Source organism: Anolis sagrei, chromosome 7 (assembly GCF_037176765.1).
Source record: "Anolis sagrei isolate rAnoSag1 chromosome 7, rAnoSag1.mat, whole genome shotgun sequence".
Lineage (NCBI taxonomy): Eukaryota > Metazoa > Chordata > Lepidosauria > Squamata > Dactyloidae > Anolis > Anolis sagrei.
This window is the reverse complement of record NC_090027.1, coordinates 19,133,296-19,151,637: the sequence shown is the minus strand read 5'-3', so window position 1 is coordinate 19,151,637 and position 18,342 is coordinate 19,133,296. Positions and strand designations below refer to the sequence as shown.

The 18,342-nt window shown below is 43.9% G+C and overlaps 1 protein-coding gene across 1 annotated transcript; it reads right to left on the bottom strand.

Moving 5' to 3' along the window:
* Nucleotides 1-5,399: 5,399 nt before the first annotated feature.
* LOC137097499 (three-finger toxin 3FTx-Oxy6-like) lies at nt 5,400-18,090 on the bottom strand. The gene is made up of 3 exons (XM_067470603.1): nt 18,039-18,090; nt 11,969-12,088; nt 5,400-5,542 (listed from the first exon to the last, which is right to left on the bottom strand). Exons 1-3 carry the CDS (start codon nt 18,088-18,090, stop codon nt 5,400-5,402), a joined length of 315 nt encoding a protein of 104 aa, XP_067326704.1.
* Nucleotides 18,091-18,342: the final 252 nt, after the last annotated feature.

Below are 18,342 nucleotides of genomic sequence, written 5' to 3'. Positions count from 1 at the left end.
CGTGTCCCCGCATGGGGAGCTGGAGCTCACAGAGGGAGCTCAACCCACTCTCCTCGGATTCAAACCACTGATCTGTTGGCCAGCAGTCCTTCCGGCATAAGAGTTTAACCCATTGCGCCACTGGGAGCTCCTCTATTGGGGGATAAAAAGGCTTTTTAAAAATGGAAAAAAGTTAGAAGTGGCTTCCAGCTGGTTTTGGTTTTGAAATAAAGGCTTCCTATAGGTCTATATTTTTTGTGGGGGGGATCACCATAGTCACAAATGGTAACCCCCCCTCTTCAAAAGTGAATAATAATAATAATAATGATAATAATAATAACAACTGGTGGGGTCACAAGCCAGAAAAAGTTACAGAAAATGAACTCCTCTGGGACTTCCGAATTCAGTCTGACAGAGTTTTGGAGCACAATACTCCTGACCTCACGATTGTGTTAAAAACAGAGTGTGGATCTTCGATGTCATATCCCAGGTGACAGCAGGATTGAAAAGAAACAACTGGAAAAGCTGACACGATATAAGGATTTAAAGATCAAACTGCAAAGACTCTGGCACAAACCAGTAAAGGTGGTCCCAGTGCTGATTGGCACATTGGGTGCAGTGCCTAAAGACCTTGGCCTGCACTTAAACACAATCAGTACTGACAAAATTAACATCTGCCAGCTGCAAAGGGCCACCCTACTGGGATCTGCACGCATTATTCACCGATAAATCACACAGTCCTAGACACTTGGGAAGTGTCGGACGTGTGATCCAATACAACAACCAGCAGAGTGATCTTGTTTGCTGCGAACTCATCTTGTTGTATTTCAAATAATAATAATAATAATAATAATAATAATAATAATAATAATAATTTTATTCTTATATCCCTACACCATCTCCCCGAAGGGACTCAGGGCACCAAACCTAGGGACCAAGCCCAGCATAAGCAATGAATTCAAAGTTACATAATTAAAAACATAGAAATAAGCACTATAAATAAAACAATTAAAAGGGCAACTCTGCTCTGCTGCTTCTAATGATATGATATCACAGCCCAAAAACAACATTTATTTTTGATGGCTTGGTTTTTAGGCCTGTTTCTGGGTCTATTTGCGGTGCTCATTCAGAAACTAGACCGCATCAGGTCTAGTTTCTTAGATATGGTTATCCTGGTTTTCTATGAGCGAGCAGGTGAAGGTAGATGGCGTATGTTCAGCATCTCAAAAACTAGATCTAATATCTTAATGTATAGAAATTTATTTCATAGTTTTAATGTTCTAATGAGATTTCCACTAAGATCAAAAACTAGAAGGAAAGTAAATTGCCTCCGCTGAAGGAATCTTCCCACATTAGATAAGGGGGAAAGCAAAGTGGGTGGATTTAAGTGTGCCACCTGTGGCTCATTGGCTTTGTTGTTGCATCTTTATTGTCAACGAGGGTGTAGAACAGCTAGCAATTCATGAACATCTGGCAAGTTTCTTATGTGCTTAAGGAATAATTGTGTGGGTTATGAATAAGTTGTTGTGTCAAGTCCATTTCTTCAGTGTTCTGCCTTCCCACCTCCAAGTCAATGTGATGTGTGCATTTTTCCCAAAGGGGACCATTAATGGGTGATGTGAAGATACTGGAAATATAGATATATATACTAGACCTGGGTAACAACGCAAAAATTTGTTTCTAAAATCGATTTGTATTTGGGGGGTTTTTTTGTTTCGATATTTAAAATAATTACAAAATTTTCCTTTTAAAAAGTTTGATATTTACGAAATTTCGTAAATAGTAAAAAAATAACGAATCGATTTCCGAAACAATAACGAATCGATTCGTTAATGGCGGACGCGACCGCGAAATACGCTAAAAAACCTCCAAAAACTTCTGAAGCTTCCCTCTCCCTCTGTTCTTGACTGTTGGTGTGATATTATAATTTTTTTTCACTAATTAAACCATAAAACTGGCCCAGACATGCGGAAATAATAACGAAACGACCTCCGAACAATAACGAAACGAATACAATAACGAAATATGAAGCATTTGCAAAACGTGTTTAAAAATTCGTTTTTTTTAATGATTGCTCCAGAATGGTTCGTTATCATTTTGTAATTGGAAAAATTAACGAATTATTAACGAATTACGAATTAACGAAACGAAACCGCCCAGGCCTAATATATACATATATTGTATACTAGCTGTCCCCTGCCACGCGTTGCTGTGGCCCAGTCTGGTGATCTGGAAAATAAAGTAATGAGAAAGTGTTGGTTTCAAATATATGTAATTCCTTTATGCTTGTGAGTAAACAGTATTTTTTGTTGTTTCTTTGTCAGTGTTGATGTGGAAAGTGTCTGGTTTGCCTACTCTGGAACATGCAACATATCATTGTCCTTCTTCAGGGGTCCCTTTCAAATCTATGATACTGTATCTCTCTGTGTGTGAATCATATCTATCTATCTATATCTATGGCTGAACGGCTCTTTGTCAGGAGGGCTTTGATTACGTTTTCTTGCCACAACATCCATTTTAGAAAACCGAGACAGGAAGAAGCCATTTTAGTTAGGTTTGCCTTGAGGGGGCATGTTCAAGTCTGAGAGGGAAAATTGGGAGGCTAGGATTGGCTAGAAAGAAGGGGCAGAGTCTAAGTGGTCTAGAGGAAAAAAGTGTATTTTAAACTGAGGCTTGAAGTCCCAGTTTGTGAGTTAGGGTTTGGAGCTGTTAGAGAAAAGAAGTGTTGGTGTTAGTGAGAGCGAGTTTAGGCTTTGAACAAGATTGGGTCAGTCTTTTGTGAAGTATTCAGAGTAGCTATTGAGTAAATAGCTAGAATACTGTGGAGGAGCAGTACCCAGTTCGTGGTCTGTTCAATTCTTAGGGAAGTCTAGTTCAGGGTTTTGGCTAGATTCCTAAGGGGTATTTTTGGGAGTTACTATCAGAGATTCATTTCCTGAAGTAATCTTCTGTGGTGGAAATTTGAAGACTTGTAACCCAGAAGTTTTTAAGATTTTGACTCTAACGCAACCACAAGCTTTTTATGCCAGTATTTTACTGAAACCATTAAGCATTTGTACCTGAATATTTCAAGCCTGTTCAATAAACATTCTAGTTCTTTTATTCAACTTATACCAGCCTCAGTGTGAATACCTTTGTGGTCGAAGTATTACTAAAAGTCAGCTTCACAGCAGCCTTTAAGAAACTGTAGTGGCACAGTGTGTGTTACAGAACAAACTCTCAATATTACCTCAGCCTGGTTAATATTGTAATGGTGGCAGCGGAACTCATTTGAAGAATCAATTTAAGCCTCTCAGTTTTAGTGTTTCCCAATTCCTAACTTCTAAATATAGAGTTGGTTCAGCAACCATACTCCCTCCTTGTGAATGTCATATAATTTAGGCTGAGCAGCATTGGGATTATTTTATATATTTCCCCGTCTATAAATTATAATTTAAATCTCTACATAGTTGCTTTATACATGGCCTCCAGCAGCTGGAAATGGAAAAAGGGAAAGCCCTTTACCTTATCTGTGATATTGTATTGATAGGGCAATAATCCTGAAACTAGGGAAATTAAAGTTAAAAATGTATTTCCTCTGTATTTAGAAATGAGCTTCCACTAAGGGTCCGTCTTGTCTGGAACATTTGTGGTTAGCACCTTAAAAACATGTGCAATCAACACCTTTCACAAGACAGTTCAGGCAGAAGGCTAAAAAGCTGACAACGTGTCTATTGCCACATATGGGGGGAAAGAGCTATTTGGGTCTTGTACTTTCTATTGTTAAGAAATCATGTGATTTACAAGAAGTCAGTTAGTCAATGTGCCAAATAAGGAATTAAGCCTAGGTGGTAGTTTGTAATTGGATAACTTTTGCTGCAGTGCCAAACGGTCTTACCTATATATAAATAAAAATGTAATGTTCGTTTGTGAGATTAACGTAACTCAAAAACCAGTGGGCCAATTGACACCAAAGTTGGACAGCATACACCTAATAACCCAATGTATGTTCTTCACTCAAAAGGTTTTGATTTTGTCATTTGGGAGTTGTAGTTGCTAGGATTTATAGGTCACCTACAATCAAAGAGCATTCTGAACTCCACCAATGATGGCATTGAACCAAATGTGGCATACAGGACTCCCATGACCAACAGAAAACACTAGAAGGGTTTGGTGGGCATTGACCTTGACTTTGGGAGTTGTAGTTCACGTACATCCAGAGAGCACTGTGGACTCAAACAATGATGGATCTGGACCAAACTTGGCACAAATATTCCAAATGCCCAAATATGAACAAAGATGGAGTTTGGGGAAAATAGACCTTGACATTTGGGGTGTGTAGTTACTGGGATTTATAGTTCACCTACAATCAAAGAGCATTCTGAATCCCACAAATGACAGAATTGGGGCAAACTTCCCACACAGAACCCCCATGACCAACAGAAAATACTTAAGGCCATCCGGTCCAACACTCTTGACTAAAATGATCAAGGGTCTGGAGAACAAGCCCTATGAGGAGTGGCTTAAGGAGCTGGGCATGTTTAACCTGAAGAAGAGAAGGCTGAGAGGAGATATGATAGCCATGTATAAATATGTGAGAGGAAGCCACAGGGAGGAGGGAGCAAGCTTGTTTTCTGCTTCCTTGGAGACTAGGACGCGGAACAATGGCTTCAAACTACAAGAGAGGAGATTCCATCTGAACATTAGGAAGCACTTCCTGACTGTGAGAGCCGTTCAGCAGTGGAACTCTCTGCCCCGGAGTGTGGTGGAGGCTCCTTCTTTGGAAGCTTTTAAACAGAGGCTGGATGGCCATCTGTCAGGGGTGATTTGAATGCAATATTCCTGCTTCTTGGCAGGGGGTTGGACTGGATGGCCCACGAGGTCTCTTCCAACTCTTTGATTCTGTGATTCTATGATTCTCTTCACCAGGGCAAGAATATTTAATCAGAGCCCTCCTGACAAAGAGCCATCCAGTCATAAATATAGATATGATTCACACACACACGGATATAGTATTATGGATTTGAAAGGGACCCCTAAAGAAGGACTATGATATGTTGCATATTCCAGAGTAGACAAACCAGACACTCTCCACATTAACACTGACAAAGAAACAACAAGAAATACTGTTTACCCACAAGCATTACTTTATTTTCCAGACCACTAGATTGGGCCACAGCAACGCGTGGCGAGGGATGACTAGCATAATAATAAAAATATTGCGGAGCAGTGGATGTGTGGGAAGGTGAAACTACAAGGACATGTGGATGTACGAGTGTGGGATAATGGACCAGCAAATCAGTGCACTTGTTTGAATGGAGAAAGTTGCAATCGCAAGGTATTGGTGATCACATGACTGGCATGGAATAGCAGTTTCTCGTAATAAAGTCCCCAATAAACGTAGCACTGCAATGTGTTTTCAGGAGTTTGCGCTGTTTAGTTTATTTCGCTCTTGGCCAGATAGTGTGATCGTTGCAGCGGTCTTTAATACAGCAGAGCATTTGCTTTTGAAACATTCTTTTCTTGGTACTGACGGAACGACAGACAGAACTGCATCCCCGTCTGACCTTTTTTATAGAAAATCCTGTGAAGGGATTGCAGGAAAGGAAGAAAAAAAAAATCATTATTCTTCTATTTCTTCTGTTTCCAATGATTGTCTATCAACTGCCTCTGATTAATTCTACTATGGATCCTATTTATTTATTATTTATTTATTTATTTATTTATTATTTACTTTGCTTATATACCGCTGTATCTCAAGCCCGAAGGCGACTCACAGCGGTTCACAAACAGTAAAAACAGTAGAAACAGCAGTGGTTCCATACAACATATAACAATTGACTTAACACATTATCCATAAATTACCGATAGCAATGACAATGCACAATTATTACAAAAAACAACCGTACCCAATCTTCTCATCATCCAAGCGTAGTCCAGGTTCGTCGTCCATTGTTCCATTCCTATGTTCCATTACCAGATTGCACTAAATTACTCAAACGCCTGCACAAACATCCAGGTCTTCACCTTTTTGCGGAATACCATTAGAGATGGTGCCAGTCTAATGTCCGCAGGAAGGGCATTCCACAGCCGAGGAGCCACCACCGAGAAGGCCCTCTCTCTCGTCCCCGCCAGCCGAGCTTGAGAAGCAGGCGGGATCGAGAGCAGGGTCTCCCCGGAAGATCTCAAAGTCCTGGTGGGTTCATAGGCAGAGATGCGGTCAGATAGGTAGCTTGGGCCGGAACCGTTTAGGGCTTTAAAGGTCAACGCCAGCACTTTGAATTCAGCCCGGTAGCCAGTGGAGTTGGCGCAACAGGGGGGTTGTATGCTTATCTTATTGTTGTATTTACACAACAATAAGATAAAACATACATCAACAGCAATTATAAAAACAGTAAAACAATCAATTATACATCACAATCAATAAAACCAATCTAATGTTCAACGTTCGCCAGCTCAGAATCCGTAAGTTTATTCCACATTGTCATATCCTATCAATTCTAGTCGTCATTGTCCTTTGTCTATCTGCCAGATTACCCAAAGGCCTGGTCCCATATCCATGTTTTTATTGTTGTTGTTATTATTATTATTATTATTATTATTATTATTATTATTATTACTTTATTTGTACCCCGCTAGCATCTCCCAAGGGATTCGATGCGGCTTACTAATAGTATAATATATTGTATGAAAATATATATTGTAAGCCGCTCTGAGTCCCCTTCGGGGTGAGAAGGGCGGCATATAAGCGCCGTAAATAAATAAATAATTACACAGGCCGAAGCCCCAAAACACAATAAACAATACAATACATAAAACAAATTAAAACAGTTAAGCAAGAAAACAACAAACAATAACAGTGCAACAGGACACAATTTAAAACTGGGCCGGCCAGGGTAGGGGTACAGGGTTAAAAGTGCTGATGTGGCGGGAGGAATGTAGGATTATAAAGTAAGGACAGTGTACGGTGTGCAGTGATCTGGTTCTACTAAAGTGCTTCTAGGACTTGGTGCTGGAGATTCCTAATCTGAAAAGGCACATCGGAACAGCCAAGTCTTCAAATTCTTTCTGAAGACTGCAATGTAGGGGCCTGTCTGAGATCTTTCGGGAGGGCGTTCCAAAGTCGGGGGCCACCACAGAGAAGGCCCTGTCTCGTGTCCCCGCCAAACGCACTTGTGACGCGGGCGGGATCATGAGCAGGGCCTCCCCAGAGTGAACGTGTGGGTTCGTAGACAGTGATGCGCTCGCGCAGGTAGGGTGGCCCCAAACCGTTCAGGGCTTTGTAGGTAAGCACCTGCACCTTAAATTGGACTCGGAAAATAAACGGCAGCCAGTGGAGCTCCTTAAACAGGAGGGTTGACCTCACTCTGTAATGAGCCCCGGTTAACATCCTGGCTGCTGCCCGTTGGACCAGTTGGAATTTCCGAGACGTTTTCAAGGGCAGCCCCACGTAGAGCGCATTGCAGTAATCCAATCTGGAGGTGACCAAGGCATGGACCACCCCGGCCAGATCAGCCTTAGCGAGGTACAGTCGCAGCTGGCGCACAAGTCTCAGTTGTGCAAAAGCCCTCCTGGACACCGCCGACGCCTGAGCCTTAAGCGCGAGCGATGAGTCCAAGAGGACTCCCAAGCTACGGACCTGTGGCTTCAGGGGGAGTGTAACCCTGTCCAACACAGGTAGCCACCCTGGTTTGCGATCGACCAGGAGGACCTCTGTCTTGTCGGGATTGATCTTCAGCTTGTTCCTCCTCATCCAGGTAGACACAGCGGCCAGGCACTCGTCTAACACCCGAGAGGCCTCCTTGGAATTAGGTGGAAAAGAGTAGTAGAGTTGTGTGTCATCTGCGTAGAGATGGCACCCAACTCCAAAACTCCGGATGACCTCTCCCAGCGGTTTCATGTAGATGTTAAAAAGCATGGGAGACAGAATAGAGCCTTGCGGGACTCCACAGGTCAAAGGCCAGGGATCCGAGCAGGCGTCTCCCAGCTTCACCATCTTCACCATTTTAGTTTCCTTCTAAAAGAGGGGAGGGATGTCGATGACCTAATTTCCCCGGGGAGTGAATTCCACAGGTGAGGGGCCACCACCGAGAAAGCTCTGCTCCTCGTCCCCAACAATCTCACTTGTGATAGAGGTGGGGCCGAGAGCAGGGCCTCCCCAGAAGACCTTAAACTCTGAGGCGGGACATAGAGGGAGATGCGTTCGGACAGATACGCTGGGCCGGAGCCGTATAGGATTTTGTAGGTCAGAACCAGCACTTTGAATTGTGCTCAGAACTGGATCGGCAGCCAGTGGAGCTGACATAACAGAGGGGTGGTATGCTCCCTGCATGACACTCCGGTGAGTAATGTGGCTGCCGCCCGCTGGACTAATTGAAGTTTCCAAACAGTCTTCAAAGGCAACCCCACGTAGAGTGCGTTGCAGTAATCTATTTGGGATGTAACAAGAGCGTGGACCACTGTGGCTAGATCTGACTTCCTACCCAATCACAACCAGGCATTCTAATTCCTGTTGACAGTCTCTCCTTGTTATTCTTCTGATGCTTTCATGCCCTTATAGTTAATATTACATCAATAAATGACCAAAATCTCATCAGAAATGTATATCTTCACAAGTCAAGAATTAGAATTTAATGTTTTTCTAATTTCTGTTTTGTTTTGGTTTTTTTGTGTCAGAAGCAACTTGAGAAACTGCAAGTCGCTTCTGGTGTGAGATAATTGGCCATCTGCAAGGATGTTGCCCAGGGGACGCTCAGATGTTTTGATGTTTTATCATCTTTGTGGGAGGCTTCTCTCATGTCCCTGCATGGGGAGCTGGAGCTGACAGAGGGAGCTCATCCGCACTGTCCCTGGATTCGAACCTCCAATCTGTCGGTCTTCAGTATTGCTGGCACAAAGGTTTAGCCCACTGTGCCACCGAGGATTCCTAATGTCTGTTAAGACATCACTATATAGAGGAGCCAGCAGAGTGCCCAATGTGTACTGAGATCAATGCACAGCAGGACTGACGTTCAGTCCCATTAGTCAACTCTCCTGTTGTCAGTGGCATCACTAGGTGCAAGAGGTCCAAATGGCACCAGGCGACACCTGCAGAGATAATGACTTTAAAATATTTCTGCAGTGGTTCAAAATAAATATTTTTAAAACCCTACAGTCAGCATTGCTGTCATCCATGACACATTTGCAAGGCCGGTGGGACTGAGAGCAGGGCCTCCCCAGAAGTTCTTAGACCACGAGGTGGAGCGTTGAAGGAGATACATTCGGATAAGTAAGCTGGACTGGAACCGTATAGGGCTTTATATGCCAAGACCAGCACTTTGAATTGTGCTCGGAAGTGGACCGGCAGCCAGTGGAGCTGATATAACAGGTGGGTGGTGTGTTCCTTGTACAGCGTTCCAGTGAGTAACCTGGCTGCTGCCTGCTGGACTAGTTGAGGTTTCCGAACAGTCTTCAAAGGCAACCCCACGTAGAGTGCATTGCAGTAATCTATTCAGGATGTAACCAGAGCATGGACCACCATGGCCAGATCAGACTTCCCAAGGTACGGGCGCAGCTGGCGCACAAGCTTTAACTGCAAAAGCTCCCCTGGCTTCTCCAAGCTCTGGAAAACATATGCAGGTACCTATGTTGATCTGCAGATGTGTCTTTTCTGTAACGAATGTTGTAATGAATCCCTTACCTTAACTAACTGGCAAAAGCCTAAGGGAGTGGGCCTGGCGAAGCCACGGCATCCCTTTTAGAGAAGGGAAACAGGGAGAAGCCATCTTAGGTTAGGTTTGCCTTAAGGGGGCGTGTTCTGGTCTTGGAGGGAAAGTTAGAAGGCTAGGATTGGTTAGGAAGATGGGGGCGGGGCCTTAGTGATCTGAAGGAAAAAAGTGACATTTAAACTGAGGTTTGAGTTCCCAGTTTGCCAGTTGGAACTTGGAAGGGGTAAAGAGAAGAAGTTTGGGTGTTAGCAAGAGCAGCTTGGGTTTTTGAAGAAGAATTTTGGGTTAGTCTTTGGTGTAGTATTCAGAGTAGCTATAGTATTCTAGCTATATTTCTCTATAGCTACTGCTCAGAGTAGCTATAGAGAAATATAGCTACAATACTGTGTGGAGCAGAACCCTCGTTAGTTGTCTGTTCTTTTCCAAAGGAAGGCTAGTTCAGGTTTTTGGCTAGATTCCTAAGGGGGATTTTTGGGAGTTACTTTCAGAGATTCATTTCTTGAAGTAATTTTCTGTGTTGAAACTTTAAGGCTTGTAACCCAGAAGTTTTTAAAACCTTTACTCAAACGTAACCACAAGCTTTTTGTATGCCAGAAGTTTACTGAAACCATTAAGCATTTGTACCTGAATATTTCAAGCCTGTTTAATAAACGTTCTTGTTATTTTTATCAACTTATACCAGCTTCAGTGTGAATACCTTTGGGGTCACAGCATTATCCAATTCAGTTTGTAATAGCCATTAAGAAAATAAAGTGGCACAAAGTGTGTTACTCAATAATACCTTAGCCTGTTTATTATCAATATGCTGGCAGCAGACACCTTTTGAAGAATCATTTTAAGTCTCCCTGTTCCAGTGGTTCCCAATTCCTAATTTTTATATAGACAGTTGGTTCAACAACTATTCTCCCTCTATATTTTGGTGAGCTAGTCTGTAGTGAAGGTGTCATCATTATAATTTTTGGCGGAGCAGCAAGTGGTTGGGATTCATTTCATATAGATATTTTCCCCGTCAAAGAATTTAATTTTAAATTCTACTCTCTCAACTACTCGGCTGCTGTGTTCGTTATAAATGTCAACTCTGTTATGAGCCTCCAGTTCCCCAGCTCTCCCTGCACGTACTACTTACAGTACGTGCCCTATTGCTTTCTGTATTCCTCTCCCTAGATGAAGTGTTATCAGTACGCTGATAACTCTCAGCTGGTGCTGAAGATGGAAGGCCAACCAGACTCTGTACCCGATTATTTCCATCAGTGCCTCGAGGCTGTTACTGGATGGCTGCGTGCCAGCAGGTTGAGGGTGAATCCAGCAAAGACGGAGATCCTATGGCTGGGTCAACCGGGCAGTGGGGACATCCAGCTGCCTACCCTGGATGGTGAGGTGCTACGCCCGTCATCATTGGTAAAGAGTCTGGGAATCCTTTTGGACCCTCTGCTGACGATGGAGGCCCAGGTCTCCTCCGCTAGCAAAACCGCCTTCTTTCATCTGCAGCAGGCTAGACGGCTGGCCCCCTCCCTGTCCAGGGACGACCTAGGCCATGGTCATCTCAAGACTGGACTACTGTAACGCCCTCTACATTGGCCTTCCTCTGTTGGTGATCCGGAAGCTCAAGTTGGTACAAAATGCAGCTGCTCGGCTTCTTGCGGGAATTCCGATGAGATGCCACATAACCCCAACCTTACTACAGCTGCATTGGTTACCAATTGAGCACCGGATCACTTTCAAAGTGATGGTACTCACCTTTAAGGCCTTGCATGGTCTGAGGCCACCTCACCCTCTACCAACCCCAGAGATCCCTCTGTTTTGAGGACCAAGATCTATTGGAAATTCCTAGTGTCAAGACCTTGCGTCTAACAGCAACCAGATGCAGAGCCTTCACAGCAGTGGCACCATCACTCTGGAATACTCTGCCACCTGAAGACCGTGCCTTGTGGGACTTACCAGCTTTCCGCAGGGCATGTAAGACATACCTGTTTCGACAGGCCTTTGACTTTTGATATTGCTGTTTTTAAATTGTTTTAAATTGTTTTTAAATTGTATTAGATTTTAGCCATTCTTGTAAGCCGCTTCGAGCCCCAGGGGAGTGGTGGCATATAAGTTCGAATAATAAATAAATAAATAAATGGATGGATGCTGATGCTTATTACTATGGTATCATACAGTCTCAATGAGGCACCCAAGTTGCTGCAAGATGCCACAGTTTGAGAAGCCAGATAAAAGTTTGCAGGATCTGTCAAGAAAGAGATTGCACCCGACCTTTCATCTTCCCTATCACTTAGAAAAATTGCTGTTTCTGGTGGACTCACCTTGAGAAACTATTTCAGTGTAGCAGAAATTAATTGCTTTTGTATTGCAAGTCGTTTCCTTGTACTGACAAGCGTTGTCCGTTTTGACATTGGAACAGTGATAGCAGAGCAGTGTGCCAACTACGAAGAAAAATAGTGGGAGATATTCTACCTTTAAAAAACAATGTTATTCAATAGGTCTCACAATCATCACAGGCAGGCTGGGGAAGGGCATGTGAAAAGGTTCCTTCAGAAGCTGACGTGGATGCAGAGGTGGCCCTAGGTAATTTTCAAAGGTAAGCAAACAGTATTTTGGCGCCCCCACCCATCCAACCAATCATTGATATATATTTTCTGTTCATCGTGAGAGTTCTGTGTGTCATATTTGGTTCAATTCCATCACTGGTGGAGTTCAGAATGCTCTTTGACTGTAGGTGAACTATACATCCCAGTAACTACACTTGCCGCACTTGCTCCCTTGCCTGGCCCGCTTTGGGTCCGGAGGCGTGCCTGAAGACCCCGGCATGTGCACCCAAGTCACCTCTTCTCCTGACTTTCTCCTCAGTCATTGGGACCAAGAGAGAGAGAGAGAGAGAGAGAGAGGTTGAGATGCCCACCTTTGAAGGTAGGCGCAAAAACAAAGGAGGGAGCGGAGGTGGGAGATACCTCCAGCCGGAGGGACTCTCTCTCTCTCTCTCTCTTGGTCCCAATGGCTGAAGAGAAAGTCAGGAGAAGAGGCGACTTTTGGTGCAAATACTGGGGTCTTCAAACACACCTCCAGACCCGAAGCGGGCTAGGCACGGTGGCTCCGCCCCTTGGCCCACCCGCGGATTGGGGAGAGGAGAGGAGGAGGGTGGAGCGCTGTAGGATCGGGAAAGGGAGCCAGTCATGGGGAAGGGATCGAATGCGGAGGACGATTGAGCGCCGGCTCTGCTTGCGCACCCGGTGGCCAGGTGGAGCAGGAACGAGAGGGGCTAGGCGAGGCTTAAGGGCCCGGCCCCTTTGGGAAGAGTATCACCGGCAGCGAGGCAAGAAAGCCGAGGCTCCCCCCAGACTGCTAGGGCTGTTGTGAGCTGAGGGGGCGCTCCTCAAGTGGCGGTCGAGAGGCATTTACAGAGGCACCTCTGCGCCCCTGGCAAAAAAAGTGTTCTGCGACCGCTTACTTCACGTAATGGACGAGCCGCCCCTGCGTGGATGGACAATATCAATGTTCTTTTATTGCATCTTTGGCTCCCCTACAAATCTCTTTACCACTTATTTATTCGTAGGAAAAGCATTGCACACATTAGTATAAAACTGATAAGAATAGAAGGAGCGCAGGCAGCTATATATCTTTTGACCGCTGATGTGAGGGGAGACCTTACAACTGGTTTATTACAAACACTGGAATACAACACAGTTAGTGTGACCTTGTGCAGGATTGCTTTGGGATTCTTTCATGGTAGTGTTTTTCTGGTCTGTATGCCAGTTTCGTCACTGATAAAATACTATAAAACAATTATAATATCATTATGTGTATCACTATTTTTGGTTGCTTCTGAGGTGAGAGAATCAGCCATCTACGAAGACGTTGCCCAGGGGGACGCCCGGATGTCTTGCAATTCTGCAAGGAGGCTTCTCTCATGTCCCACTGGAGAAATTACACTGCTTAGCCGGTATTGCACCACCTGACATCCGCCGGGAAGTAGCAACCAATAGTGAAAGGACCAAGGCAGAGACATCTCCAGCTCATCCCTTGTTTGGGTATCAGCCAGCACATCAACGACTTAAATCAAGAAATAGTTTCCTTAGATCTACAGAGACACTCGCTGGAACACCTCAGCAAGAGAGAGTCCAAAAGTGGCAGGCCCAAACCCAGCACCTCAATCCATGGGTGATACCAGATGAGAGACTCCCCCCAAGGCACACAGAAGACTGGGCGACTTGGAAGGCACTGAACAGACTGCATTCTGGCACCACAAGATGCAGAGCCAATCTTAAGAAATGGGGCTACAGGGTGGAATCCTCGACATGCGAGTGTGGAGAAGAGCAAACCACTGACCACTTGCTGCAATGCAACCTGAGCCCTGCCACATGCACAATGGAGGACCTTCTTGCGGCAACACCAGAGGCACTCCAAGTGGCCAGATACTGGTCAAAGGACATTTAACCAACTACCAAGTTTGCAAAATCTGTGTTTTTTTTAAATCTATGTGTTTGTTTTGCTCTGTTAGAAATGTAATACAATGGTATGGTTGCTGATGACACGATAAATAAATAATAAAATAAATAAATCACTATTTTTGCAGAATACCCATATCACTGTTTTATCCATGAATAAAATATGTAATTCATGGGCTCCCTGTGGTTCAGTGGTTTCATAATAATAATAATAATAATAATAATCTTTATTTATACCCCGCCACCATCTCCCCAACGGGGACTCGGAGCGGCTTACATGGGGCCAAGCCCGGACAATTTACAATACAAAAAATACAAAATTAAAATAAAATAAACAACATACCATCTATATAAATAAAAATGTAATGTTCGTTTGCGGGATTAACAGAACTGAAAAAGCACTGGACGAATTGACACCAAATTTGGACACAAGACACCTAACAACCCAATGTATGTTCATCACTCAAAAAGAATTGATTTTGTCATTTGGGAGTTGTAGTTGCTGGGATTTATAGTTCACCTACAATCAAAGAGCATTCTGAACCCCATCAACGATGGAATGGAACCAAACTTGGCACACAGTTCTCCCATGACCAACAGAAAATACTGGAAGGGTTTGGTGGGCAGTGTCCTTTGGTTTTGGAGTTGTAGTTCACCTACATCCAGAGATCACTGTGGATTCAAACAATGATGGATCTGGACCAAACTACACAAATACCCTATATGCCCAAATGTGAACACTGGTGGAGTTGGGGGAATATAGAATCTTGACATTTGGGAGTTGTAGTTACTGGGATTTATAGTTCAAAGAGCATTCTGAACCCCACCAATGATAGAATTGGATCAAACCTCCCACACAAAACCCCCATGTGGGCCACAGCAATGCATGGCAGGGGACGGCTAGTAAAATATAAAGCGTCAAAACAAATAAACAATATACATAGAATATAAAAACTAAACATAACATAATGACAGAGAGCGGGCCTCATGTTTAAACCACTGAGCTGCTGAGCTTACTGACCGAAAAGGTCAGTGGTTCGAATCTGGGGAGTGGAGTGAGCTCTCACTGTCAGCCCCAGCTTCTGCCAACCTAGCAGTTCGAAAACATGCAAATGCGACTAGATCAATAGGTACCGCTTCGGCGGGAAGGAATATACATAGAATATAAAAACCAAACATAACATAATGACAGAGATCGGGCCTCATGTTTAAACCACTGAGCTGCTGAGCTTACTGACCGAAAAGGTCAGTGGTTCGAATCTGGGGAGTGGAGTGAGCTCTCACTGTCAGCCCCAGCTTCTGCCAACCTAGCAGTTCGAAAACATGCAAATGCGACTAGATCAATAGGTACCGCTTCGGCGGGAAGGAATATACATAGAATATAAAAACCAAACATAACATAATGACAGAGATCGGGCCTCATGTTTAAACCACTGAGCTGCTGAGCTTACTGACCGAAAAGGTCAGTGGTTCGAATCTGGGGAGTGGAGTGAGCTCTCACTGTCAGCCCCAGCTTCTGCCAACCTAGCTGTTCAAAAACATGCAAATGCGACTAGATCAATAGGTACCGCTTCGGCGGGAAGGAATATACATAGAATATGAAAACCAAACATAACATAATGACAGAGATCGGGCCCTATGTTTAAACCACTGAGCTGCTGAGCTTACTGACTGAAAAGGTCAGTGGTTCGAATCTGGGGAGTGGGGTGAGCTCCCACTGTCAGCCCCAGCTTCTGCCAACCGAGCAGTTCGAAAACATGCAAATGCGACTAGATCAATAGATCCTGCTTCGGCAGGAAGGTAACAGCTCTCCATGCAGTCATGCCGGCTACATAACCTTGGAGGTGTCTATGGACAACACAGGCTCTTTGGCTTAGAAATGGAGATGAGCCCCACCTCCTAGAGTTGGACATGACTAGACTTAATGTCAGGAGAAAACTTTACCTTTACCTTCAAATACGCAAGAATTTTTATTACAAAGAGGAGAACAAAGGATTGAAATAAACTGAAATTGTTGGGCTGCAACCCAAATGAGTCATGGCCAAGTATTATGCAGAGTGTGGTCTCTCGTGCATCTGCAGAACTTCACTGTCTTTTACAGATGTAAAATCAAAATCCTTTGATAGCCTAAGTTAGATAGAAGTAGAGTCAGCTCTGGTTAGTACTTTGATGGAAGACCACCAACAAAGAACAAGTTCTGTGTGCTATATTTCAGAGAAATGACCTGGTAAGCACTTCAGAGAGTTCCTTGTCTAAGAAAACCTGATGAAATTCATGAGGTCACCATAACTTTTGGACTATGCTGTTTGACCTCTAATGCAAACACACAGCAATTTCCCATAAGCTTGATAAATATTAGTTACTTTTCTTGTGTATCCCTCCAGTTCAGCTGTCCATGTTACACTTACAATTTTTACAAAACCACTAATTGCATTTTCTTTTTGGTTCTCTCTGTTTTAGTTTGTAGGACTGTTTAGATTTAAAGTAGAGTCTCCCTTATCCAACATAAACAGGTCGACAGAACATTGCGCCCGTACCTTGGGAAGTCGGATATGGCCACAGTGGTCCACACTCTTGTTACATCCCGATTAGATTACTGCAACGCACTCTACGTGGGGTTGCCTTTGAAGACTATTCGGAAACTCCAACTAGTCCAACGGGAGGCAGCCAGACTGCTCACCGGAGCGTCATACAGGGAGCATACCACCCCCTGTTGTGTCAGCTCCACTGGCTGCCGATCCAGTTCCGAGCACAATTCAAAGTGCTGGGTTTGACCTACAAAACCCTATACGGCTCTGGCCCAGTGTATCTGTCCGAACGGATCTCCCTCTATGTCCCACCCCGGAGTCTAAGATCTTCTGGGGAGGCCCTGCTCTCGACCCTGCCTTTATCACAAGTGAGATTGGCGGGGACGAGGAGCAGGGCCTTCTAGGTGGTGGCCCCCCGCCTGTGGAATTCGCTTCCCGGGGAGATTAGATTGGCGACATCACTCCTTTACTTTAGGAAAAAACTGAAGACATGGATTTGGGACCAGGCATTCGGGGTTTTTTTTTAATTGTGTCAGGAGCGACTTGAGAAACTGCAAGTCGCTTCTGGTGTGAGAGAATTGGCCGTCTGCAAGGACGTTGCCCAGGGGATGTCTGGATGATTTGATGTTTTTATCATCCTTGTGGGAGGCTTCTCTCATGTCCCCACATGAGGAGCTGGAGCTGATAGAGGGAGCTCATCTGCCTTTCCCCGGATTTGAACCTGCGACCTGTCGGTCTTCAGTCCTGCCGGCACAGGGGCTTAACCCACTGCGCCACCGGTTAATCGGGCAGATAAAGAAAGGACTTTGACAATGATCAGGAAATGACTAATGGAATGGAATTATCTCTGAAAGACGAACGCTGAGCATGTGAATAGTTTTTATATGATGTGTTATATACTGATTGTTTTGATTGTTTTAACTGTGATAACTGTTTTAACTATGGTTTTTGTGTGTAATTTGTATAGGCATCGAATTGTGCCTTTTTTGTAAGCCGTTCTGAGTCCCCCCTCGGGGGTTGAGAAGGGCGGGGTAAAAGTACCTGAAATAAATAAATAAATAAAATTGGATAAGCGAAAATGTTGGATAATAAGGAGGGATTAAGGAAAAGCCTATTAAACATCAAATTAAGTTATGATTTTACAAATTAAGCACCAAAATATCATGTCTTAAAACAAATTGACAGAAAAAACAGCTCAATACACGGTAACATTATGCAGTAGTTACTGTATTTACATCACAATGTATTGAAACAGCTGTTAGGCAGACTGTGTTGGATAATACAGAACGTTGGATGAGCAAAGGTTGGATAAGCGAGACTCTACTGTACAATGAGGTGCTTCTCAACAGTCCCTGTTCTAAGAACTCCATTTGCAGTGCTTAGTTCTTGTTTCTGGTTCTTACCTATATTGATGTAGAGCAGAATGAAGTAACCCGTCACCAGGATCGTGTTCATGTTTGGCTCTCTTCTAAAGAATGCAAGAAAGTGCAACAAAGGTCTACAATATCACATACGAAGCTATAACTGCTGAGCTGACATCCATTCCAACCCCCAGTCTTCCTACTCTGGATTAGGAGAAGAATGGAGTGGGTAGATTTAATTTTCATCCTTGAGATCTGAAAGGTTATTATTTAATTTTCATCCTTGAGATCAGAAAGGTTATTATTAGAACCTTGTTGGCAATAAAGCAGTGGCTGTCAGGACCCA

Excerpts from the sequence above, each read along its gene's own strand:
- LOC137097499 (XM_067470603.1), bottom strand. The coding sequence starts at position 18,090 with ATGAACACGATCCTGGTGACGGGTTACTTCATTCTGCTCTACATCAAT. Across the intron at positions 12,089-18,038 it reads TCTGCTCTACATCAATATAG|TTGGCACACTGCTCTGCTAT; the intron begins GTAAGAACCAGA and ends TTTTCTTCGTAG. Across the intron at positions 5,543-11,968 it reads CACTGAAATAGTTTCTCAAG|GATTTTCTATAAAAAAGGTC; the intron begins GTGAGTCCACCA and ends ATCCCTTCACAG.